At 42.3% G+C, this 27,649-nt stretch overlaps 1 protein-coding gene across 28 annotated transcripts in view; it reads right to left on the bottom strand.

The window, feature by feature from the left end:
• The window catches only part of TACC2 (transforming acidic coiled-coil containing protein 2), a 231,758-nt gene that overhangs the window by 203,756 nt on the left and 353 nt on the right, over positions 1-27,649 (bottom strand). For 22 of the 28 annotated variants that reach the window (XR_003094403.1, XR_003094406.1, XR_003094404.1 and 19 more), the window contains exons 2-4: positions 4,489-4,633; positions 1,396-1,433; positions 844-926 (exon numbers count right to left, since the gene is read on the bottom strand). Coding sequence is in view for 23 of the 28 variants with exons in the window: in XM_025205913.1 (XP_025061698.1) it covers positions 844-876 (33 nt within the window). In the remaining 5 variants the exon portion in view is untranslated. Of the gene's footprint in view, positions 1-843; positions 927-1,385; positions 1,434-4,488; positions 4,634-27,649 lie in introns of all 28 variants that reach the window. The other 6 variants (XM_025205901.1, XM_025205908.1, XM_025205900.1 and 3 more) reach the window with 3 other exon arrangements.

Below are 27,649 nucleotides of genomic sequence, written 5' to 3'. Positions count from 1 at the left end.
GTCAGGCTAGATGATCTGTTCAGATCCCTCCTGACCCTAGCTACTATGAAACTATGAATTTATCTATATTGGTACCAGAATCATGAGGAAAATGTGTACATTTTTTTTAGTTATAATATTTAAAATTTTGGGGGCCAAATCTTAGCATGTTCCTGCTCATTTAGTATTACTCCAGTAACAAACTGCAGATAGAAAGTTTAAACCTGTCATTGGGCAATTCCAGTTTCAAACTACTATGTAGGTGGCATAGACTCAACATAATCAACTCTATGCCACCCAAGGAAGAAATGCCACCCAAAGACCAGAGAATTAATGGGCTATAATGATATTCAGTTGCTGACACAGGACTCTTATTCAAATTTAAATCAATGGACCAAACCATAAGAAGCGTTAAGCACTGACAGAGTTAGAGTCAACATAACTAGCAAAGGGTCAAAAACTTAGCAAAGAGAAAGGCTGCCAATTCTGTCTTGGTGTTGAATGATAAATTCAATCTTCAAAAGATGAACCTTTTTATAAATGTTTCAAAAAATTTAGGTTCACCATTCAAAAATTAACAACCTTTGGGCAAAGTCAGGTATAAATGCCTGTCTCCACACACACACACACACACACACACACACACACACACACACACAGTACAGGGGAATCTTTGAAGAGGAGGAAAATGATGTGTAACATTTTACTGTAAAAATTCTGCCCTTGGTTCCATTGAGGGGTAAGGAATTTAATGAGTGGGAATTGCATGGGTATAACTGAAAGCAGAAAGCACAAAAACAAGCAAGCAGTCTTGTGAAAAGATTTGCAATCAGTAGAAGGGAGGGAAAATTTTGTCATACCCACCTGATTTTCTGCACTGCTGTTTTCATTCCCCATTGTGATGCAAAAGTTCCAGTGTCAAACAACAACGAGGCTAAGAAAGGCAACTGAAAGAAATGAAACACTGTAAATCTTCTGGCTAGGGACAGAAGTTACACATTAACTGGTTTAAGTCATCAGAAACTGGTTTAAACCTGTAACAGGACAGAAGTTCAGTGCACATAAACCAGTTTCAAAATGGCTGAAACTGGTTTAAGATAAACCTGGTTGAATGTAGTAGCAGACGTAACTGATTTGGGTCAAATCAGTTTATGAAACTGGTCCCAGACCCCTTCCTGGTTCAAGTTAAATCACAGGTCCCCCATATCCCAGCATGCTTTCCAGCCTTGGGCTGGGGTGCGCTGTCTGCTCCAGCAGAGAAGGTTTTGGGGGTGAAGCCAGGGACTGTCCCCCACAGGCAAACCTTGGCTGGGATCTGGGGCCAGGGACAGGGGGTTAAACCCATCTTCCCCCAGTTAAACCACTCTTCCTTTGAGTGCAGAGCTGCCCTGCCCTGCTAAACTTACTGACACTTACTGCTGGCTGCGACTGTGGACTACAAATCCCAGAGGCACCTGTAAGCAAGAAGAGGAAGTGATAAGCAATCCTGTAGAGTCCTGCTGATGTGATTCTGGACTGCAAATCCTAAAGACCTCAGGGGCAGTAGGAAGTGGAAGCGAACACACAGCCCATGCTGGCTACATGCCACAGAGCCATGTTCTAGCACCCCCCAGCTTCTGGCCTGAGCCACTGTAGGCATGTGGCTGTATTTTCTGAAGCAAAAGTAAATATCGTGTGTCCAGTTTTTTCTCAGTTTAATCTCTGCAGTTTAGAAACCTTCAAAGACTGAATTGATTCAGCCTCAGGCTTTTTGACTGTCTGTACTTGGCCCCAGTGACCTGAAACCTTACACTGTATCCTTAGCCCCCTTATCACCTTCTTTTAAACTTAGAACTGATAATGTTGGTCTCTCTGATGCATTATGAAAAAAATAGCTGTCTAAGGTTTCTAAGATGAGTCTTTCTGATCCAGAGGTATAACTGGCCAGTACTACAGCCTGAGCAGTGGCAGAAACAGTGGCTGATGTCACTTCCATATTTTGCTGCCAATATGTGTTGAGCAGCCATTTAAGCAACAATTCTCAGCAGCAAAAAAAGGTGGTGGGATCTGCCACTGCTACTTTGTCCTTCCTGCTGCCAGAGCTGGAACAGGGAAGGTGCAGGCTGCTGGGGCTGAGCGGGGAGGAGGGTAAATGGAAGATGGGAGAGTGATGTGCCCCACCAGCTCCATTCCAGCACCCACCCCTTAGGCAGCCCCCAGGCTCATGCCTTGCTTGCCCACCCATCATTAGACTACTGCCACAACCTCCTTCCCAACAGTGTTTTAGCTAACGCTAGCAGACTGCCCTTTAAATATAGTTTTTCCACTGTGTTTCTCAGTTACAGCAGGCACTGTACTTACAACATCTAAGAGGGATTTTCTTTACTAGTTAGCTTTGATGGTCAGCTGCTCTGAAGCTTTTAAGTTTTAATGATTTTAAAATCCTTTTTAAAATTCTTGGATTAAGCAGAAGTCTGACATGAGCAGGATTTGTATCATTACACATATCCACTTAATACTAAATGAAAATATATGTTCTGTTAATTTTAATAAGAGTGTTTGAGTTTTTCACCCTTAAGCACTGGAGGCCTCTTCTGCTTTCTTAGCCAAGACAAAAAATCCACTTGCACTCAACAGGCCCATTTGTGAATTCGTATTGATTCTACATTTACAATGTCTGAACTGCTTGAGTTTGCTTGTTTCATAAGCCAGCACAAGTAGTGTAGTGGGAGAGCAGGTAAGGTATCTCACTGCGACTCCAGAGGCATGACTTCAAGCCCTGCTCTGGACTCATGTCCAAGGATGTCCCAGGTGGAGCCAGCTGTAACTGTGTACCTGGCCAGTAGGCTGAGAATCAAAGGCAGGTGATGTTAGCCACACCTTCTGTACCATTGGCGAAGAAACTGGATCACACTAGCAGCCCAATGGGAAATTATAGCTTGGATGGACCAAAATTCCTTGTACAATATAACTCCACAGATCTTAATGCAGGGGTGGGCAAAATGCAGCCCGTGGCCTGCCAGGCCATTTTATCCAGCCTGTGGGGCCCCTAAAAAATTTAGAAAATTAATATTTATCTGCCCCTGGCTGCCTGTCATGCAGCCCTCGATGGCTTGCTAAAACTCAGTAAGCGGCCCTCCTCCTGAAATAATTATCCACACCTGTCTTAATGGAATTGCTCCTCACTTTCAGCAGATGTTACATGTAAATTAGGCCTCGTGGATTCCCCCCCCCCACTTAAGAAACTTGGAACTAGACCCCTGTCAAGTGTCTTCCTGTCTTTTTAAATCAATCAGCTGAGAATGTTGCAAGAGGATTCTCTGAAACATTTCTGTGAGTCATTCCAAAATGGCAGGTAAATTTACTTTTGTATAAGATCAACATCCTCACGATCATAAAACATAGAGACACAGATCTCCCCACGCATCATGCTGCCTTTAACAATCAGCAGATTTCCCAAAGGAAGGTTATGCTGGCATTTCCCTACTGCTGACCAAACAGTTTTTGTTCTCACAGAAGCTGTATGACAAAAGCCAGCAAGTTCAAAGCTCTTAAGTCTGTCCTCTGATGGCCACGTGCCTCAACACCACCAGCTGAAGGGGAGAATTTATCCTATTGATCTTAAGTGAATCCATCACTTCATTCAGTCCCAAGACATTGCAAATACTCATCAAGAACAGAGCTCTGGCCTCCCTCTCTCCCTAGTATCGATTGAGCTCTGTTGTATTAATGTTTAAAATCCATTTGACTCTTGCAAGTCTCTCTGCATCACTTCAGTATTGTTGACCTTTACAAGTAGCGATGGTTCATGGAAACAAAAGTTGTCATATACTTTTACAACAGGAATATATAGCATAATTTACAGGATCTTGCTAAAATTTACAACCACTAAGGTACACAAAATGCAGCAAAAATGTCATAAGTCACCACTCCAGTTTTCCCCCCACTTTTGCCAGTGCCCTTTCCTTTCTTTTCCTTGCAATATAAAGCTTCTGGACTTTCCGACTCTCCCATCATCATTTGCCCAATTATTATAATTAAATGGGAAGTAAATGGGAAGTAAAATCAAAGCTCTACAACTTCTTTAGTAGCAAGTGAAGTGTAGAGTGAAGAACAATTAATAAAAATCTATAGATTAAAATATAATCCCAATGGTTTTAATTTACATGGCTCCGTAGAATCAGCAGAATCAGCAGAATCCACATCCAGTTAAATATTTCTTCACTGGAAATCAGAACTCAGTTCTTCAAATGTGTGTCCTTTATAACCATTTTTCTATTAATTTGATGTCATATTAATGGTAAAAGCTTGCTAAAAATACCTTTAGTTAATTAAATAATAATAATAATGACAAAGTGTTTCTTCCCTAAATATCAGAACTGTTAAAAAAAATGTCCGCCACTACTAACATAATTTTAAAATTTTACTTTTCAAAGGGTCCCTCTGGCAAGGTCAGACTCCAGACACCTTTTCCCCTGCACAATAAAATCACTTTCCTAAAATAAAGAGAATAATTTATTTTGAACTTACATTCCAGGACCAGATCTGGTTGCTCTGGAGTAGTTGCCAGTTTAGACCATCCTTTTCAGCTGCACCTCACTAATCTCCACCTCTTTTTCCTCCTCCTCCTCTTCTCAGACACACATGAAATTTTGGCTTTGTTTCAGGGACCCACCTTAATTCAAACATAACCAGTTAAACAAACAACTCTGCCTCCACTCCAGGCATTGAAGAAAACAAGATACACGGTCTTGCAGGGTCCCCCTGTATGGTTCAAGTGAGAGACCACTATAGATTTTTATTTCCTAAGTAAACACTACTGTTTTGCACAAAACTACCATTACAGAAACCTCTTGTATTTCTCCATCTATAACATTAGCAATGTTTCTTACATTAAAGCTTTACTCAAGGTGGAAAAGTATCACTAAGATACACAAGTGATGCATATATAGGATGAGGTTTTACTGGGCTTTTTTAATTTAAAAAATAGTTTTCACTTCTTGTTTGTTTATACTTTAAGTTTGTTTTTCAATTTCTAATGTCAAAAAGGCCCGGAAGTGTTTGTTGCCAAGCATAGATGTTTGCCCTTAACAACTATGAAACTACGTGCAGGCTGGTCATCAAAGTAATTTTCCAGTTAATCATCTTGAAAGGTGGAGGCTTCTGACAAAAGCTCTTTGAAATGCAATGGTGCAAGAAATACTGGTTTATGGTGTGAGATAATTGCTGTTATTAATGCCTGTTTTCTGTTCTAGCCAGTGTATGCATAAAGGAGTCTTCACAAAGCCAGAGTTTCTCTCTAGTTACAATGTCAGGTGATTAACAGGCTTCTACACACACAGTCTGATGATGCCACACAACAAAACAACAGTGTGCTGGCTTTTACTGCACCCTGAAGTAGTGCAAGCCAGAGCACTACTAACTTTTGTGCAAATGCATTGCATTTGAACAAGCATCAAGACTATGCTGTTTTCCAATGGTAACAACCAATCAATCTGGGTAAAACCTTGGTTTTGCAAACATGCAACTACATAATTTTATGCATGTGAGTAATCTGACCTAAAGATTTGCAGGATAAAGTCTAACTGAGGTATATGGCTTCTATGTCACTCAGTTTTGTTACAGATGCACTGAAGCTGTGGAGACTCATAATGTTCAGCTGCTTTAAAAGGGGAGTGAGGCTTTGCTACTCAGAGCTCATCAGCTGTTATGATGTAACCAGCAGGTCTATGCACTCCTCTCCAAACACAAGTCGGCTAGACCACTGTAATGCTAGCCTTGAATGAAACATGGTTAAAGTTCCAACCATTTTACCACACTAGTATCACTAGATAAACATGTTGCAGCTATATTACAGCACCTTAAACTGGTATCATTACATACCTGGGTACAGTTGGATCCTTCTATACTTTGGGAGATATTGTTTCCCTCACTAGCCCCAAATGCCACATTAGTGTGCTGATATCAATCAGAGAATTTTCTTTGGTGGGGGCATAAATGACCTTTCACTCCCCAGTGCCCTTTGCCAGATGGGACATGCCAAGGGTGGTGTTTGTAGCACATACTACTACGAGGTTCCTGTTCCACAGGTCAGAGGGAGCCTGGAATGGGCTATGATAAATTTAGAGAAGCCAAAAGCTGTTTTGGGTTACTTGAGTAGCCTACTAATGGAAGAACACAATGGGCGCCTATACATGTGCAGTGAGGGTGCTCCAGCACGCTGTAATTACAGCGCGTTGGAGCAGACTCAGTTAATCAAGTCTGCACTCCAGCAGATTCCAGCATCTCATATCAGCACCCCCATGCTGAAAAAATGGTGGTGGGGGCTTGTCTAACAAGCTTTAGTTAAAGTGCCCCTGCTGCCATTGTTCAGTGCGGGGATGCCGATACCCATGATGCTCCGAGCACTTTCATTAGAGTGGCTAACCACGCTCGGCGCTCTTTCATTGGGGTGCCTGCCGGAGCCACTCTAAAGTGCTCCCCCCACTCCTGGAGCATGTCTATAAACACCAAATAGTGATCTAAAGTCATCTTTCACTGGGGTACCACATCATGGTTTAGCATTTATATGTTTCTTTTAGTAAGTCAAAATCTTGGTCCTCACTTTAAGTGATTTCCATGTTTTTAATTAAATGGGCCATTGTAACAATGTTCTGCCTGGTAGATAACAGAATTGTCTAATGTTCACATGCAAGTCCTCTTTCATGAGCTCAAAACTCAAGGTCTCCACAAGAGCTTCAGAAAAGCTAAACATTAATAATAATAATACATATTACATAGCTAGCATTTAGACACAGGTGTTTTTCTTAGGCTCCTGTAGAGACCTTGAGCTTTAAGCTCATGAAAGAGGACTTCCGTGTGAACATCAGACAATTCTGTTATGTATATAGCTAGTATAACCTCCCTCTCTGCCAACTGCTACTAGGCAGTGCCACTCATTCATGTACACAGAGCCAGTCTGCATTATTAAAAAAGGGAGAAGTACCTGACAGAACACAAATGTCTTTAGTATGAAATGAGGGAAAGATCTAACTTGTGTAGACTTTGGACTTCCTCCAAAAGCTCTCTTAAATTGACCAAGTGTAAAAACATAGGTTTGTGGGAAAACTGCCTCTGAGACCCAGAAGCTACATCCCAGTTGGTTTGTTTTCATATTTGTAAAAGGTGACTTAGGGTTGATCCTAGAATAATAGGCTCTTGGTAGATATAGCGTTCTACAGGCTACAGAGATAGTGCAGCTTTTTAAAGATGTAGAACATGTAAAATCTAATGTCTTTAGGAGAAAAGTTTAGTTATGCATTTACTTTATTTTACAATTTCACATTTACTTTATTTTACAATCTAAGTACCATCATGGGAAGGTTAGATCATATGGGGCAACCGTTCCTCAGCAGTCACAATGCTCCAAATGGTATCACATAGGCTGAAATACCGTAGATAAGAGTTATGCATCTGCTACAGTCACAGATGGGATACGGCAGAAGGGGTGTGTTCAGAAGAGATGGGATTTCAGCATGACATAATCTGAAAGTAACTAATGCATGGCTCTGATTACTTTCTCTCTGTATCTTAAACAGCATCTTAAAAGTCTACAAAGGAGAAATGCCTCCCTATGGTAGAATTTCATCTCTAATTTCCTGTTGCATATTCCAAGACAACAAATAGAAGAGCCATATCATGGGGGAAAAGCACAATTCTTACAATAGGTATTAGGGGGTTACTCCTGCAATGATTTACAATGGCACAAATGGATGGGAATGCATGTTGCTTAGCAACACAAGCACCTGGATCCACTATAAAAACTGTAAAATTGCACTGTTGCTTAGCAACCACAACCAGACCTGAACTTTAAGAGTGAAGCCTGTGAAATTATAATTTGCTGCCCCTCCTCCAAATATCTGGCAGCCAGTACTTTTCTGCCATGGTTGTACCAGCGTACACAAGGTTGGACTCAGTTTAGAAAAGTATTAGCAAGATAGGCAGGTCTGGGATCCCAAAGGGCTGAGATCCCAAAGGGCTGAGTCAGGGTAAAAACAGGGATCAGGGGGAATCTTAAGTTTCTGTGTACCATCCTCTTGCTATAGGAATAAATTTCCTTAAAAAGAAGAAACCTAAGATTATCTTTAAACATGTCTAGTTCTGTTGCCATCAGCTTCATGAGAACTGAAGGAAGACTTTGACCACAACAAGAAAAGACCTATTATATGGTCATACTGTATTTGGAAAGTGATGTATACTGTTACAACAAATATTGTTATAACATTGTACTGTGGTGATACCAGCATGGTATCTTGTAATGAGGCTATTTCATTGCAAGTTCATTACTATAAGCTACTGTATTGCGTATAAAAGTATTAGTCTCCTTTAGATCTCCTTCAGTGATGGCTAACATAAATCATTTATGTTGTCGCTGTCATTAACTAGATTAAACATCAGCTATTAAAGATCAAGTATTTTAGATCTGCAAGATCAATAATTTGTATGCAAGAGCTGAGCTGGTTAGAAAGTCTCTATAAAAAAATAAAAAATAAAAAAAGATTTTCACCAGAAATTCCCTTTTTAGAAAAACATTTAACTGATGTGTATCTGTTTGTGTATTTAAATGTGTACTTTTGCACTGTCTTCAGAAATGTGAAGCTTTTTCCATTGGATATCGTGATGCCTTCAGGTTTTTTTTCCCAGCTTGATTACTGCATTTTCAAAATGAGTGTCAGGGTTTAAGGAACCATCTAATCATGATATTTCTTCTGGTGGTTTTGATTTCTGTGTGGCTGGGAATGTGTATTGAATTGAGATCACTGATTAAGTTGCAAAAGAAAGTAGGCTATATGATTAAAAAAAAATATATATATATTCCATGTCAGCATCTAAAGTACTTATATGACATATCTAAGTCCCTCCATTTAGGAAGTGGAGGGGGGTGTGGGGAGGAGAAGGTGGGGGAACAACCAGCAAAGCCAGAAGCATGGGTAATACCCATGGTAGAAAATAGTCATAGCCAGGGTTACCATATGTCTGAGTTTTCCTGGACACATCCTCTTTTTTGACCCCTTGTCCTCCGTCTGTGCGGATTTCTTAAAATGCGAGCAAACGTCCAGATTTTTGCTCTGCCTCTGGCTTTTCCTGGGCACGAGCAGCTTGGATGCTTGGGACTGCGAGTAGCCAGCGAGGTGATTGGCTGTCGGGGGTCACATGCTCTGCGCCCAAGCCCTGGCAAGCTGTATTCAGGTAATAGTGAGAGAGAGAGAGAGAGCGTGTGTGTGAGTGCGAGTGCATGCGGGAGTGAGTGGACAGCAGGGCTGGTGGGATGCAGGGGGCTATGGGTTGAGAGTAAGGGGCATCAGCTAAGCAGTGGGGGCAAGGGGGCTGCAGGTCAGGAGTGAGGGGCACCAGCAAGGCTGGGGGCAGGGGCCTAGGAGTGAGGGGCAGAGGCAAGGAACAGGCATATCATGCCCCCACAATCATATTTCCCCTCCCCCTTTCTTCCGCTCGTCCCCACATAGGTGACCTCTTTTTTGATCCTGGAAATATGGTAAGCCTACAGCTAGCTACACCTAGATCATCCCCAACCAGTGGCTGTCAACATCTTGAACACCTCCAGTGATGGAGAATCCACTACTTCCCAAAGCAGTCTATTCTACTACCACACTATTCTCACAGTGAAGAAGAATTTCCAGATATCCAATCTAAACTTACGTTTCTGTAACTTCAAGCCATTGGCCCATGTCCTCCTCTCTGCAGCAAGACAGAAAAGGTGCTTTCCCTCTTCTTTATGGCAGCCCTTCAAATATTTGAAGCCTGCTATCATGCTCCCCTCTTAAGTGTCTTTTCCACAAGCTGAACATTAGGGCTTTGCAAAATTTCACCAGCTGTTTCATTCCAACACTGTTTTGACCAATTTGAGGTCGAAACAGCAAAATCAGAACGAAACAAAGGCCGTTGAAATAGCCTTGAAACAAAACAAGGCTGGTCGAAATGTTTTGAGAGTCGAAACGTTTCAAACATAGGCTGGGGATGGGAAGTCAGTCTTGCTGGGCTGACTTCCCATCCCCACGCTAGATTAAGCTGGGGCGGGAGGCAGCCCAGTGGGGCTGCCTCCTGGTCCCGGTGCAATCTAGGGTGGGGGATGGGGAAGCAGCCCCACTGGTCTGCCTCCCGGCCCTGGCACAACCTAGCGTGAGGCACCGGGAAGGAGCCCAGTTGGGCTGCCTCCTGGCCCTGGCGTGATCTAGCTTGGGGCCCCGGGAAACAGCACAGCTGGGCTGCCTCTCAGCCCCAGCACAATCTAGTGCAGGGCTCTGAAAAGCAGCCCAGCTGGGCTGCCTCCCGCCCCTGGTGTGCTCTAGCGCGGGGCACCGGGAAGCACCCCATCTGAGCTGACTTCCCATCCCCAGCAAAACTCAAAACAGTGTCAAAACACCCATCTGAAACTTCTGTTCAACTCAAAATTAAATTTGAGATGAAACACTGTTCCCTTGAACCATTGAAACATAAGGTGAAACAGAAAGTTGCTGCTTCACACAGCCCTACTGATCATGACTATCTCCTTCAGCCTCTCCTCATTTGACTTGTTTTCCAAACCCTTGAAAATCCTTGTTGCCCACCTCTGGATCCTCTCTAACTTCTCCATGTCCTTTATAAAACGTGGAGCCCAGAACTGCACACAGTACTCCAGATGAGGCCTAACCAGTACTGAGTAGAGAGGCACTATCCCCTTCCTTATCTTGCACCTATAACCACATTGCCTTTTTTGTGACTGCATCATATTGCAGACTCATATCAAGTCTGTGGTCTGCCAAGACCCCCCAAGTCCTTTGCCATATAGAGATGCCATCTAGCTAGATGTTCCCCATTTTGTATTTATGTTTTTGATTATTCCTCCTGAGGTGGAGCACTTTGCATTTGTCCGTATTGAACTTCATCCTGTTAGCTCTAGCCAAAATTTCCAGTCTGTTGAGATCCTTATGAATTGTGTGTGCATCCTCCAATGTATTGAAAATCTTTTCCAGCTTCACATTGTCTACACACTTGGTCAAGTTGCAGCAGATGCCAGTATCCAAATACCAGCATAAACACACCGAACAGCACTGGGCCCAGGACAGACACCTGTGAGACTATTCGAAACTTCCTGCCATTCTGACATGGACCCTTTAATAGTTACCCTTTGCTTAGGGCTATTGAGCCAGTTATTGATCTACCTAGTAGTAGTTTTATCCATGCCACTTTTCTCCAATTTGTTTATGAGAAGGTCATGTGGAACCTTGTCAAAAGTCTTGTTGAAGTCCATATACACTGTATCCACAGCAGTCCCTTCATCAACCCAAGTAGTTGCTTTGTAAAAGGAGGAGATCAGGTTTTTTTGACATGATTTGTTTTTCATAAATTCATGGCTGCTTGCAATCAGCTTTTCCTCCTTCAGATGCTTGCAAATAGCCTTCTTTAGGATGTTCTCCAGTAACTCCCCAGGTATTGAGGTTACTGCAGCATGTTCTAAGGAAGACTAACTGGTCTGTAGTTTCTCGGGTCCTTCTTGCCTTTTTAAAAGAGGGGCACTACATTGGCTCTTTTCCTGCCCTCTGGTACCTGGCCCATCTCCCATGATTTAATGGGCTCCAAGGGCTCCAAGATCTCCTCTGCCAGTTCCTTCAGGGCCCTGGGATGAAGCTTATCTGGCCCTGCTGACCTGAATGCATTCAGACCCAACAAAAGCTCTCTGACCATCTTTTTTGTTATCTTCTCCCTCAGCTTGTCCCCTTCCTTATCCATATAATCCTTGTAAGATGTCTGGAAGCTTATTTTTTGTGAAGACTGAGGCAATATAGACGTTGAGTAGCTCCACCCTCTTTGTATCTTCAGCTAGGAGTTCCCCCTACCTTGTTAACAGAGCACCCACAGCTTCCTTGGTCCTTCTATTTTGTCACATAATAAGTGAGTACATTAACGATGTCCAGTAATTGTTTTAAGGATTCTGTGGCTCCTGCAAAACTACCCCACATACTGGTATAGGCAGTTTTTCACTTGACTAGGCACATAATTTTAGTTGTGAGAGACTGTGATTAGTGCACTTCACTATTATTTCTGCCCTGTCCCATATGAATTGCATATTATGATTTCATGAGGATTCCCCCCACACCCACCTATGTCTTTAGAAACATGACTATAACTAGATAATGGCAGTTAGCATGGGTATCACCATGCATGACACACAGGATGTTAGAAAATGAAGGATCTTAAATCCTACATCTCTTAGTTTAAACCAGGTCTGAACATTTCATAAGCCTAGCGAGTAGGAGGTCAGAGGTGACCAGCAGGGCTCCAGCCTGTTCCAAGTTGCTGCCTGTGTTTTTCCTTCCTCAGACTACAGTATAAGGAACAGTACTGGGGCAAAAACCTATGGGCAGCTGAAGAAAATCTCTTATTCTCAGGCAGAAAGAGAAAGATGACCTGTGTGTTTTGAAGTCACACACAGAAATGGGAAAAACTCATTCCCTTGAAGTCACCCATGGATGTAGAACAAGGAGTCTTTTTCCTGAACTCCAGCCTCTTTCTTCAAAACCACTACTTTTGAATTTATATGGTTCCCTGCCCACTCCTTCAGCCCAGAGACCCATCCAATGGAAGGACAACAGAGAAGCAGAAAACAGCTGGTACAATGTTGTGGTAGCTCTCAAGAAAGGTAGACGGGAGGAAGGGAACAAGGCTGCTAGGAAGATGAAACATTTCTCCCATTTCTTCCTCCTTCATAAGAGCAGAGCTAGCTCTTAGCAGCTGCCTCTGACATGAACTGGCAGCTGTTTCTTCTTGCTTGACCTCTTTGAAGTCTATATTAGCACAGCAGAGTTGCCAGGGTAGAGTACTCCTTTAACTGCTACCTTGAAGGCCTCCCCTTTCAGTCCCATGCAGGGTCACAGGGATAGCTTCTTCCTGGATTTTATCCTGAATCCACTTTTCTTTATCCACAAAGGAGTTGACAACTTCCTTCCAACAGGAGAATCTCAAATTTGCTAACAATGACAGGAAATTCATTTAGTGCTGAAAACTGGACCACAAAGTCTAAGTTGTACGAGAATGTCAGTGGGCCTCTTTGACCTAGGGTCAAAAGGATGCATGTTGTTATAAATGAAAACTACTAAATATTCTGCCTCCTGAAAAATGCCCTAGTTCTATTCATATTGAAGACAGGCCAGCAAAAGAGGTGTCTCGGAACAGATGCATCTCAAATCAGCCCATGACTTCAGTTTAGCATCTAGTCCAAGCACAAATAGTGATCAAAAGCATGCTTGGCTCTAAAATGGCCATGATGTATTTGGGATATTCCCCCCACTTCATCCTGGTGTCCAGAACATCCTGCGCCAATTGTGGTATCTTTATTCAAAACGATGTGGAAGCTGACTGATGCCACTTTCACTTGCAGAACCTTTGCCATTGTCAAAAAGTTCACATTTTCATAATATTTATGCTCAGTGCTCAGATAGCACCATTCATGCAGCGATATCCAGCGATTTACAGAGGATAGTGCCACTTACTAGCATCTTAGAGAAGGAGAAACCATGGCTTGGAAAAGTCAAGCATCTTGTCCACGATTACACACCAAATTAGCGGTCAAGGCAGGAAACTAAGACTAATTCCTATCCCTCCCCCCCACCTCCCTGAGTGTCACTGCAGAAAGAAAGTAACTACTGCTTCTATCAAAGATAACCATCATGAGAGAAGACCATTTGCTGTGGGGAACAAAAAGATATATTTCCTAAAGTGCTTATATCAGATTCATTTTGCAAAGAAAGCAGTTAGGACTTTCCAAGCTTTATTTCACGGGGGGAAATAATTGGTTAATACTGGTAGTTAACCAAAAAGTATTTAGTGAATTCAAATTATCAAGAAAAAGAAAATCACTGAACACAGTCCTTGAAATGTCGGTCATGATCTAGTGAACAAGACTGGCCACTCATCTACATTACTGCTTCCTAAGCCTAAGCACTGCAGCATGTTTGTTCATGTGATGGGAAAGCTTTTTTTAAAGATGACGGGACATGACCCTTGCGGATCCCACTGTGACTGTAAAAGATAAAGTTAACTAAGCCAGTCAGTGTTGTCACAGATGGCACAAGTCTTCATCCTTTAGACTGACATGAGACCTAACCAGCTTCACCTAACAACGGATTTAAACTCCCATAACACATTGCCTTGCCCAGCTGGGTCTGGAACTATTTATATTCCCGTGATCATTTTCCAGTAACATAAACAAACTGCTGGGCAGTGAGAAAATATCCAATTTCAGAAGCTTACTTTTAGATGTACTTTTCCACTGGGACTCTTCACTATGGTTAGTAAATGCATTGGGCCTGGACCTAACAGTGCCTTAACCAAGTCTTATGGTTGTTTCAGGAGAAATGCACCAGAAATCAAAACTTATTGTCAAAAACTATCTTTTTTTTTTTAGTTTAGTTATGTACTAGACTTAGATAATTTAGGCAGGCATTATCATCTTGAAGAAAAAGTTGGTATTTGATCTAAATCTGTGGTTAGAGTATTACAAAAAGATATCTAATATTTAAAAACTTGTATATTTGAAGACTGAATATAAAATCCACATTGTAGTTGTCCTAAATGTAGCATATATTTTTTTACTAAGTGCTTTTGAATAGGGCAAAGAACTGAAAAAAAAAATCTAACTAAAAGCCAATTTATTACCACCAGAGCCATGTTTTACCTCCCCCTGGCATCAGCAGAATCACTGCTATGCTCTTAAGAGTATAGTATTAAATACATAAGCCAGATCATAATGCAAAGAGGAATTCAGCTCTTCACCTCTGCTCTTAAGGAACAGCTGAGAGGATGTCACAGCAGTCTGTTTTCCTCCATACTAAAGAGAACTGGAGTTCAAAGGAGAACCACAGCCCATTTGAAGTGGGCAAATCTAAATGTTTTCTCCAGGTCTGTTGACCCTCCAAGATGAATGTGGACTAAGGAAGCATGTCAAGTTTATTTGTGACCATGGTGCTCCCTGAAACAGAATGCTCCACGAATATTTAATAGGTACCTGCAGTCAGGCTACCGTATAACATTCTCATTTATCATTCTGGTATCTTTTTTTTTACCCATCACAATACAATTATTCTATTTTGTAAGAAACAGCAAAGTCATGAACTGGCACTGCAAAGAGACAACAGCCTTATTTTTCTTTGGGTGCAGAGGAAATAGTTGCACAGCCTGTCCAGTGCAAAGAGCTGGAATGGGTCATTACTGGGATGGGGAACCTCAAAACAGGGTCACAAAATGCTTAAACACAGGAGTAGAGGTGACTGTCATTTTCTTGGATTTTAGCAAGGCCTTAGATACGGTATCTCATCCCATTCTCATAAATAAATTAAGAGGCTGTGACATAGATATTTACACAGTCCAGTGGGTGGCAAACTGGCTTAGCGGTCACACCCAGAGTGGTGGTGGATGGGTTGGTATCAACCTGGAAGGATGTGGGTAATGGGGTCCTGCAGAGTTCGGTCCTTGGACCTGTACTTTTCAATATCTTCATCAGTGACTTGGATGTGGGTTTGAAGTGTACTCTGTCCAAGTTTGTGGATGATACTAAATTGTAGGGTGAAGTGCATGCTCTCGAGGGTAGGGAACAATTGCAGGCAGACCTGGACAGGTTAGAAAAGTGGGCAGTACACAATAGGATGCAGTACAACAAGGACAAATGCAGACTGCTGCACCTAGGGTGCAAAAATATCCAGCACATCTACTGGCTGGGAAGTGACCCTCTCAGTAGCACAGAAGCAGAAAGGGATCTTGGAGTCATAGTGGACTCCAAGATGAACATGAGTCATCAGTGTGATGAAATCATCAGCAAAGCTAACCGCACTTTATCGTGCATCAACAGATGTGTGACAAAGAGAACCAAGGGGGTGATACTCCCCCTCTATGTGGCATTGGCCAGACTGCAGTTTCAGTACTGCGTCCAGTTTTGGGCGCCGTACTTCAAGAAGGATGTTGACTTTAGAGGGTCCAGAGGAGGGCCACTGGAATGGTTAGGGGCTTACAGAAGAAGCCCTATGAGGAGAGACTGAGAGACCTGGACCTCTTCAGCCTCTGCAAGAGAAGGCTGAGAGGTGATCTTGTGGCCACCTACAAATTCATTAGGGGGATGCAGCAAGGGATCGGAGATGCTCTGTTCATCAGGGCGCCTCTTGGGGTAACAAGGAACAATGGTCACAAACTGATGGAGAGCAGATTTAGGCTAGATATCAGGAAAAACCTTCATGGTAAGGGTGGCAAAATTTTGGAATGGGCTCCCAAGGGAGGTGGTGCTCTCCCCTACCTTGAGGGTCTTTAAGAGAAGGCTGGATAGGCATCTGGATGGGGTCATCTGACCCCAGCGCTCTTTCCTGCCTTGGAAGGGGGCTAGACTTGATGATCTGTTGAGGTCCCTTCCAACCCTAGCATCTATGAATCTATGAAAGGTAGCATGATTCAGTAAGTGTTACCCTTCCCTAAGAATCTTTTAGTCCTAAAACAGCATCTTTGCACGGAGCTAATAGACCGCTGTGCTGCAGAAGAAGCCAGCTGGAATACTGAGAGTTGTAATGCTGCATGTTTGTTAGGCAGGTTATCCCTGAAATGAAAATACTAAATCTGAGGAGGCACACCTCTTGCCTGTTATGCTGGAAATTAAAGATGCAACTCTGAACTGCTTATTTTGGTTGTCTGTCAAATGCACACTCTCTTGTTAAAGCAGATTCCAACCTCTACTCGCTACATATGGGCCACTGACATATGTAAACTGTTTGCCACTTTGGCCTACAACTAGCTCAGTTGCACTTACTTTGTTACAAGGTATTGTGTGCAAATATAAAAGAACATTTAAAACACACTATACTAATGTAAAAACATGCAAGAATGTGTAATAATATCAACTGAAGTCTGTGCAACACTAACAAGTTTCCAGTTCAGTTCAGTAAGCACAAAATGAAAGCCTAAAACTGGTAGTCTAGTTTAAGGATTACATTTGACTTTGGCATAAACATGACTACAGCAGTTAAAGGGCTTGATTCTCCAGTTACTTAGGCTCATGTGATTCAGGAGTAATTTCACCAGTTAATTGAATTATAATGATGTAAACTTAATATGACAGAAGAACCAGGAGTTGCACCCACGGCTGAATTTTTTCCGAGATGAATAAACCTTCTAAAGAATTAATTAGTGAAATTCCAATAAATGTGGAAAGGTATTGTGCCCTAAAAAAATTAAAACCTCTATGGAAAGAATGAAATGGTTTTTAATCCAAGTTAGAAGTTTGCTATGGAAAACTAGAATGTGACTGGGGGTTGAATGGATTAAATACTGTGCTCTCTTGAAAGGCTTAAAACCACTTTCTGAAACTCCTGGCATCATTTTTTAGTAGAAAAAAAATTGTTTAACATTACTGTGGTTACAACTTTGGCTTTGGGCTGGTAATTCTACTTGTAAAGTGTACATGGTGCAGAGTAGATTTAACACATTTTGAAACTATTTTGATTACTATGTTAAGTGTCGTCACTAGTGAAAAATATCCTGATGCCTACCTTCCCTAGCACATGGAAGAATCTTGCCATCACGCTCCAGCGAAAGAAACTGAAAAAAGGAATTATGTTGACCGTGAATTTCAAAACCCACGGCATGGAGAGTTTTTCCTTTTGGTTTCAGTAGAACTGTGTAATGCTCCAATCTTGTGGCTAACAGCAGCTCTTTCTCATAAAGCAAGTGGTTAAATGTGATGAGCAGTTTACGATTTGAAATGGCATGGAAACTGTGAGTAGTGGGCAGAGCTAGATGTTGAACAGACAACTTATTCCAACAAAAAATAAATACAGTTCTATAGTTTTGATTTTCTAATACACTAGGCATACAAATAACATGGGAACACAAACAATTTCACTCTATCAGCAGCCATTTGTTCAAATTAAGCATCAGAAAATATCCCAACTGCATTAGCCTGGGATAACATTGCATAAAAATAGGGCCATTGCTCTGTGTGCTATAGTCGTACATTCCTAAAGCTATAGCAGAGCTCAACGTTACCTTGAAAAGAAAACAACAAAACACATTAAGTAGACATAGAAACCTTGCAACTGTAAACTTACTGATCTTGCCAGAAATCTGGCTGATCCAAACTGTTTCATATCTTCTCTCTCAGTAGCAATGACAGCGTTTGCACTGTTTACTGTTCTGATGGTTCACCCCCCGCTCCTCAAGTTCAGTTAAGTGATGCTTAGTAAAAGATGTACAGAGACAAAGGGGACTTGAAGCCATCTTTGTGCTTCTTGGCAGCACTCATAAGTGGTTCAGTCCCTTAGTAGCTATTATATAGCTGAGGACTGTTGGAGAACAAGATGATCCAGATGGATTCCCTTGCTTCTATACTAGGATGTAGTATAGGGATCTATCCTGCTCTGCAACCTCAAATATAACAACAAGAAGCATAAGGAAGTGGTACTACTCAGCTACGTGTGTTGGTGTTTTGCTAGACGTTACCTATACTTCTAGAGAATTTTGTTTCTGTACTGATGGAGTAGGATAGTTTTCTGCTTGTAAACTTTGAAGTGAGAGGTGAGCGGAGGCAAAGAGGAATCCAGAATTATCCTTCCTCAGGCCATCTTTTGCCAATACAAGCCACTTGTTCTAATGCAATCCATTTCATGACACAACATCTTCATAGAAATGCTGTAGACATATTTCTACCATTCACAAGGATGGGTGAGTGGGAGCACTCTCAAACTTTTCCAGAGCCTGAACTGTCCCTTGAGGGGTATTGTTACCTACTCTCAAGGATATTAGCCACATCCTCTTTTACTGGGGTTCAGTAACTTTTCTGCAGCAACTGCAGACCTATAAAAAATGATTGGGAAAGTATCTAATGCACATCAGTGACCTTTTAATTCTGGCTCAGCAGCAAAATTTACAGAAGAGCACCAATACCACATAGCTAGCTCGGGTACCAGGCCCGACACTTAGACTCCTTCTCTGAATTAGCAGTATTAGAGAAAGCAACTTTCTTTAGGGACTGCCAAGTCATCCTAACTTTCCCTTGAGTTAGGTAGCAGATTTTTGTAAAGAGACCATACAAACTTCCACAAAATCCCTGAAACATAGTACTGCTTTATACAGGCCTAACTGTTATCCCCAGAGAAACATGGAGCTATGTCTAGAGAACTATAAGCCTCCTTTAATTAGGGAGGCCAGTAGGGTCACAAGAATTGAGTTCTTGGGACAACTGAAGTGAAACAGGGACAGGAAGGGAACACGGGGAAGGCTAATAACAAGTGTCCAAAGGGGAACACCGAGCAGCCCTCCCATCCCTTAAATGAGTCTAAGGAACCAGTGGATACCACCCAGGGAAACTCTCTGCTGGATATGTGCACAGATGAGCGACAGAAAGACAGCCCCACTCACCTGTGTTCCCCCCAGCCAGAGCTTCCTTTCTGCTTTGATACATGGCTAGCTTAGCTACTTCCTTATACAAAAGGACAAATAAATCGCAATTCCTTTACTCTCTCTCAAAGGATTTGATATGCTTCTGATATACGCTAGTGGTAAAAATCTGAGAACTGAGGGAGTTTGTCAAGTCCCAACTAGTACTTTATAATTAAGTTTAATTTGGCAAAGCATAGGTCTGCATAGTTTGAGAAACCTGCAGAGCAGCACATTCCAAGAGCATATCATAACCAGGAGAGACGATTTTTTTTTAATATGCTTCATCAAGAGCTTCTAAGATTATACAGAATACAGTAGAGAAAACAATTTATGTTCTGCTCTGTAACACTTGAAGTAGTACTTAAAACCTAACTTGTAAAAAGTTACCATGAAAAAGTGCTAAAGAATTGCTTCTCTCACACTTGCTTTATACTGAGATAACCACTTTGAATACAGTAATTACTTTTGACTTGCATAGATGCAAGCAAGGGAAGAGTCAGTCCCCCTGAATTTCTGAAGTCACAGCACTGGGTCAAAGTTGAAGGGAAGAAAGAAAAGAGTCACTGCACCATAATAAAACCCTTTTAACATTAGGCCCTTGTTTGAGACCCTTCTGGACAAGTCCCACAGCTTGTGTGAATACAAGCCCACAAGTAGCAACTACTATACAACACAGACTATCTGAAACTTTATGCAGAACTTGTATTAGATCTAAAGGTCACAGAAGCAGAAACCTCCCTTTCTACAAAGCAGTCCAGGGAAGTTAGAAGACAAGGACTCCTCACCATGAAAAGTGATACAATATTGAGTAAAAAGCCATTTCCCATCACCTCTGTTTCTGAACACTGAAATTAACCAATTCAGATTCTATTGAAGAGCTAGCAGAAGGACAGGGGAGTACCTTAGAGACTAACTGGCTCAGAGAAGCATTAGCTTTCAGTAAGCTTATTATGAATTAGGTAACAGCCTAATTCATCAGGCTTTATAACTGGACCTAAAGAACCAAAAGCCAAAACTTCACACCCCCTTCCAGGTCAAAAGCCATAAAGCACTTTCTGCTCCCATAGTCATCAGGGACACCTGCATCTGTCCTTCCACCCAGAGGAACGGCATCTGTTTGATTTCTTGTCACAAATTACAGTAGGTTTCACAAGTTGTCATTTCAGAGAGTTTTGGGCTCCTCTCATTTCTGGAGGACCTCTAAATGCCTGCTTCTTTGTGCAGCCTCTCCCCTGTTTCCTCATTTCTAATAGGCCAACACTCGGTGATGGAAATTATATACCACATGATGGTGACTCATGTGCTGGGGAAGAAGCTGGACTGTCAACATTTATATTCTTTATCTGAACTGTAACAGAATGATTTAGCTGATTGAAAAGGTGTTTTTCCCAACCTGCTCTAGACAGTAGTATACACGCTACAGTTTAATCTCACCCACTTTCTCATTTGAATGATAAATAAATCAATGTTAAGACAACCAAGAACAGCTGAGGTCTTCTTCCCAGCCTTGGCTGCTCTTAAATTTCTTCCCACAGTTCTGCCTACCCTACCACCTACACTAGGAGTGTCATATACTCAAGCAACAATCAGGATGTGATTTGCTTGCTGTAGTCTGTCCCTCCTGACATACTCAGATTTGTGGAGTCTCAGCTTAGATTTAAAAAGAATGGCTTAAGTATTCCTACTTATAAAAATGGCAGAGGTGAAACTAATGGAGACTGATTTGCAGCACTGCCTTGCTGTATATATTTAATGTTTCCAATGATAAAAAAAACCCTGTTGATGTTGTTGAATGCTTTGTTTTGTTCTTTTCTCAAAAGGCCTGTTGTCATTTTTATTAAGTGAAAAGTGGCTTTTAACTAAACAAAACTATTGATAACCATTTTATAAAGAATGAAGGTATGACAAGTTCATGAAAAGCCACTACACAACAAAAACAAGCTGTTATCCCTATGAAATGGAAACGACTTTGAACTGATTCCACTTTTGGACCACCTCTTCTATTAATATCATTGGAGTGTTAATACTGTAGCCGTATGATGATGATTCAGCTATCAACACTAACTCTTCAATTGCTGATCATTTTAGCAATGAAATGGGAAAGGGACTGTCAGTACTGCAGCCCACTGGATGAGAGAGTGGAGCTGGGAGCCACTGCAAAGGAGACAAAAATGAGAAACCAAGAAAGAAAAAAGAAAGAAATTGAAAAAGGAGGAGGAAGTAAATAAGAGTGGTCATGAAAGCGAGTATGTTTTCCTCAGTGAGTGATTAATACAACACAATTAATGCTGATATTAAACTCAGTGTTGCCAACTCTCATGATTTTGGGTGTTGTTCTTAAAGTCTGCGCTTCAAGAATGTGAAAAGCTTAGCTCTTTCTTTTATCGACATTTATATTTATATATATCAGTAAAAGAAAGAGCTAAGTTTTACACATTTCCAAAGCGTTGAATTTAAAAACAACACCAAAAATCATGAGAGTTGGCAATGCTGTAAACTACACTTTTAATTATTACATAAGGTCTATATTCTAGTCTTGATAGTTGTGCAGACCTCTCCGTGGCATACATTTTGAGCACTTGGGAAGGACAAAATTTAAAAAAAACAAACCAAAATAAATAATTGCATGAGTGTCATCACACTGTTCTAAATACTCCTCCCGTACATCCCTTCTAGATGGGTTAATTAGTCATCTGTCTCAGTGAGTCAGGAGAACCCACATCACCCGTTCCCGGAAGGCTTGGCATGAGCTGTCCCAAACAAATACACCAGATTTTTTCCGTGGAATAATTTTTTGGTTTTAGTTTCTTTCTATGTTTTCATTTTAATAATGCCATTTAGAGAGGACTGTTCTGCTTTCCAATTATCCTTTAGTCTTGAACTGGATTCACCTTGATTCACCCTTTCAGTCATCAAACTTCTTTCCTCAAGCCAGAAGACTGCTGTTCTGAGCAAGTCCTTGTCTGTGCGCCAGCATAGAGAGTGTTTGTTGGGGAGGCACTGGGTAAGGGCAACATGTGTCCCTACACAGGAGTGGCTATAGGCTATAATAGTGTAAGTCTAAAAAAGTCATGGACTCTAAAAGGGCCGTGGATGTCTTTTCATCAAGACCTTCAGTGGCTGGATTCTGGAATTGGTCCTGCTGGTCAGTTGAGCCCCCTCCCTAACAGCAAGTTAGATTGCTTTAGGGGTGGGAGCAAAGATGGGAGCTACCCTGAGTGAGAAGGAAGTAGGCAGCTGTCTGGCCATGGGAAGCTTTTGGAACTGAATATGAATAAAGAAAGGCCTGAGTTAGGGCAATTCAAAGAAAATAGAGCTGGTGGGAGGAAAATCTCAGCCACAAAAATCTTAAAAATCATTTTGATGGACTCATTTTGTTTGTTCTAGTGCTGCTTTCTCTTGCTGATTTCTTAATGTGTGTTTTCAGCTGTTGGCATTTTTTTTATAGCTCTGGCTACTGGAGTCAGGTAATTATGTGATACTTAGCACCTGGTTTAAATCATGATTAATCATTTTTCATAAAAATCATGAAATTAAGTGATTTTAAAGAAAAATGTGACTTGCAACAAAATGCCATGATATGGCTGCTTGCTGGGGAGTTCTCCAGCAAGCAGCCATATCATAGAGTTTCATTGCAAAAAGCTGGCTGCAGCAGATGGGGGAAAGCATTCCCCAACCAGCAGCAAAGGCCTGACATCCCAGGGGAGGAGGGAAGGAGTTGCAAAAGGGACAGGGGGAGGAAAGAGCTTGGGGACAGGTAAGGGAGGAGCTGTTAGCTCCTCCAGGCAGGAAAACTGGGGTGCAGAGAGTTGGGGCCACCTCGGGACTGCTTTGGCAGACAGTCCTGGCACTGGGTAGAGGAGAGGCTGTTTACTTCTCCAGGTGGGGAAGCTGGGGTGGCAGGGGGGAGACAGGACCCCACCAAAGAGCAAACAACCCACCCCTACCCAGTGCCAGCAAGCAAGGCCTCTGCTGGTGCAATTAAACTTGCCCCCTCAGCCTACCAGCGGGCACAATCTGGGCACAAAAATGGCAGCTTCTGCCACAATCAGGCCATGGTACTAGTGAGCTAGGCCTGCAATTTAAACCAGGCCCTAGTGATGATCTCCTCTTCGATTTTTAAAAGGAACAGCCCTTGTGGCAAGGAGAAGCTTGAAAACAGGAACTCAAAAGACAAATAACATCCTTTCCCATGTTATTTTAAATGTGTCATGATTTGGGAGGAGCCTAAGTGCTGTTTTTTTCTAAATGCTTGGCATTGGCCGTATTCAGTCTAACCTGCAGAAAAAAGGTGTGCCAGTATAATGAACCTGCAAACCTTCCTAGTGTAGACTTAGCATAATGTTACGGGGGCTTTTGCTGGCATAGTTTGTACCAATTTTACGAACTATCTGAGCAAAAGCAGTTTTTTGTCATTATAATGGTTACTGATCTGAAAGTGTCATGCAAAAATCATGTTTTGGGCCGAGTTTACTAAGGGTGGCCCGAGTTTATATTGAACAGGTCTGGAGTTGAATGCCAAGCCTGGGGACCCAGAATGATCCATAACAAAAGGATTTCGTGGCTAGTATGGACCTAGCACTGGATATGTTAATGAGATTCAGATCTTTGCTGTTGTTGTGACTAAATTTGCACAGAAAAGTCCAGATTTCTCATCATCTGCTGTTGTCAACAAGACAGCATCATTCTTGAATGAACCCCCTAAGAGGTTTAGATGGCTCGAATCCTGGGACTTGCCACAGGGCTTGTGATATGCTTATCATTGAGCATTGGATATCAACCCAAATGAATGTCAGAGCATTGCTGCTCACCTGGTATATAAGCCAGGACAAAAGAGGATTGGTTATCGTATGTTAAAGTTATGAGTTTGTGCTTGTCACTGACATTTGAAACTTAAAAGTGACCCATCTTAAGAGGCAACCAGTTGTTATTGGCTGCTGAGAAGGTAATGGAGTTTTAATTGGACTTTTACTTTATGATAATTTCATATTTATCATTACTCTGTTTCATGAAACAATCTCCTTCAGCCTCGCCCCACGCTGTGCAGGGAGCAAACTGGAGATGTTGAAGGAGTAGCCAAATGATCATGTGGGATTTTCTGTCCCTCCACATGTATTTCCCAATGTTCCTGGTGCAAAATGGAGTATGCTTAGGTAGGCCCAGGACTTATGCTTTTGGGGGCCACCCTCATCCCTTGACTCCGTGCCATCAGTCTTAAGAGGGAACACCTGGGATTTTGACAATTTTGTTCCTTTCTGTGGATTTTGACAGGAGAGCTAAATGTGAACTACAGTGATTGCTACCTTTAGTTCTGTGGCAGGGTCTCTGCTGTACCTACTCTGTAATTTTCCAGCACTGTTATTATCAACATGTAAGACTGACCAAGGGGGAGAGAGGCTGTTGTCCCCACAGGGACCAAGCGGTTATGTATAATTTCCAACAATGTGCATTAAAACCTCTCTAGTGCAAAATTAAAAACAGCACGTCCATTTTTCTACCTTTCCAGCTCTAGCGCTGTTCTTTTCTTGACTGAGAATAAAGAGAGCTCATCTGAATGCAATGTTAGCATAAGGAATTTTAAACCTTATTCTGAAAGATTAAATTTAGAACCAAATTTGGCAAAACAAGTCCTTCTATATCTATGGTAGTGAATATTCCTGTTGCAATACACAATTGCAACCTATCTCCCAATCAATTTCTTTTTTACTTGATGACACGTTGGATTTGTCTTGTGGAATTTGATTTTGAAAAAATATCAAAATCTATCAGATGCTCAAAATCAAATCCAAAAAGTAAAGTTACAAAGTGTTCAAAGAATGGCATTGAAAAAAAACTTCGCTTAGATGAACCTTTGCTCCAGACTCATTTTGGGAAGTGACAGGAGAATTATGGAGTATGTGCAAAGTGATTACAGATATCCCTCAACAAGTAACCAAGCTCACTATCATTGCAGCTCTTTGTTTTTAAGAAGGAGGCATGTGTGGATGTGGGTAATTTAGGTTAAAAAAGCTACTGGAAGGATTCATCAGAGATTTCCTCTGCTATGATAATAGCAGTGTAGAACTTCGTAGCATCAAGGATCAGGTTTTACAGTCTGGCTAAAAGCTTGTGAGGAGTATTATGAGCACAACAAGAAATGCAGGGAATATGGGTAAGATGTAACACAGCCTCAGAGCTACAGGGCTTTCGTGGCAAGGTGAATGAGGGTCAGTCATGAGGGTGCTATGTGGATTTGTTGGTCAGCTGCCTGCCCTTCTAGATTTCCTCTTCCCTGTGAGGTTACAACTTGGGCAGCCACTTCAGCTCTGCAGCTGCAATAATAGATTATGTAGCTGCACCATAGCTATAGAGATGGTGCAGATTTTTACCTTCATAGAGGTATATATCAGCATACCTCAGATGCATCAGAACTCTAGCCCGTTCCAAAGGGCTGCACAAAGGGAACCAGAGTAGGGGCCTGCTCATGAAGAAAACAGGCATATGGAGCAGGAGCAGGCGTTTAGACTATCCAGTTTTGTTGACACATTTGGATAGCTTAGATCCTATGACCTACACCAAGGGTTTTCAGCTTTTTAAACAAGTGTACTCCTTCTGTCTCAAAGTTTCAGCTCATGTACCCCATTCTATTTTTTTCTTGCTTTTAAGGCAGGGGGGAGAAACAGATAGAGGCCTCGCGGTGGGGGAGGGAGTGGGGCAGGGGCAGGTGCTGCCCAGCCGGGGTGGGGTGCAGGACAGCTCCCGCTGCAATGCACATCCCAGGAGGGCATGGGGAGCGTGTGTACCCCCAGATCTGCATGCAGGGGGTGGGCGGGCTGCTGCTGTGAGCTGCAGTGCTGGGCTCTTCCTGGTGGGGGCTGGGCCAGGCTGCACTCAGGGTGGGCGGCAGTGGTGCTAGGAGGGGGGGTGGGAGGCTACAGCGAATTCTGGAGTGGTTGCAGTCCCCTCCCGCCATAGCCCTGCCCCTGTAGCGCTCCATGGTGAGGGAGGGGCTGGGGCAGGTGCTGCCCAGCCAGGGTGGAGTTTCGCACAGAGCCACAAGCATCTCATTTGGGTGGCATTGTGGGGGCTCCTGCTGCTGTATGCAGCCCAGGAGGGCACAGGGGGCATGTCTGCCCCCGGCTCTGCACACCGGGTGGGGTGAGCTGCAGGCACAGATCCAGGGGCACATGCCCCCACCCCTTCCCTCTTGGGATGTGCGCAGTGATGGGAGCCACCCCCCCACGGATCAGTCCCACGTCCCACCCTGGCTGGGCAGCCCTTGTCCCATCCCCAGCCCCACTCCCTCCTGCCACAACAAACTTACTAGCTGGACCTGGCTACTCTCCATGTGGCCGGGCTGCGCTCTTGGCCGCCTGTGTGCTGCACTGTGGCTGTGTGCGTGCACATAGAGTTCCTCCTGCGACCCTTTTAAGTATCCCTAGGGGTACTTGACAGTTTACTTCTATCAATTCTATACTTCATTTCTCAAAAGCAAATGGTGACATTTTTTCTTTGAGGCAAAGACTAAAATAGAGTAAATGATTAAAATACAGTAAAATAAAGTAAAAGATTAAAATAGCGTTCCAAAATCCTACCTGATAGTGGTAGTTCAACATTTTTATGTATTGTAAAGTGCCAGAAATACTTGAAACAACTTAGTGGTCTTGCACATTAACATTATACATCAATTTTACAGCGGTGGTGTTCAACATAGCAGTATAATAATCTAGGTCTAATGTATCTCAGACTATTGGAGGAGTATATTAAACTGATTAGTGATCCCAAATGAAATGCTGGATGAAACGTCAGCTGCCTGGCAACATAGAAAAAGGTTTTGGATCACCAAGGGTCACATTCTGCCCTTGCATGTTTTAGGGCCAGAGATAACCTTACTTGTGCAGGAAAGTGCAACATTTTACAGGCCATTGTCACTTAAGAACATGGGTTAAAATATTATAACCTTTTGAGTGAGTAGTCAGCTAAAGTAATCACTGAAATTCTGTGAGAGAAACACACATACTTGTCCTTACACCATGGCAACTTAAAGACAACAAGCAGAACTTTCTGAAATAAATCCTAGAGCTATTCCTGGCATTCTAGGAAGAAAAGAACAACAGTGGAGTACTGTCATGAATAATAATAATAATAAAAAAGTCCAGCATTTGCAGATAGCTTTTACTGTCTGTAATGTTGCAACGTGTTTTAAAAAACCTGTTCTAGGACATACATGCATTCTTATTAGTCTCCTTCTGTTAGAAAGAAC

The sequence above is a fragment of the Alligator sinensis genome, unplaced genomic scaffold, assembly GCF_000455745.1.
Source record: "Alligator sinensis unplaced genomic scaffold, ASM45574v1 scaffold28_1, whole genome shotgun sequence".
NCBI classification, from domain to species: Eukaryota; Metazoa; Chordata; order Crocodylia; family Alligatoridae; genus Alligator; species Alligator sinensis.
The sequence above is the reverse complement of the archived record's forward strand: the minus strand, read 5'-3'. Positions and strand labels throughout refer to the sequence as shown.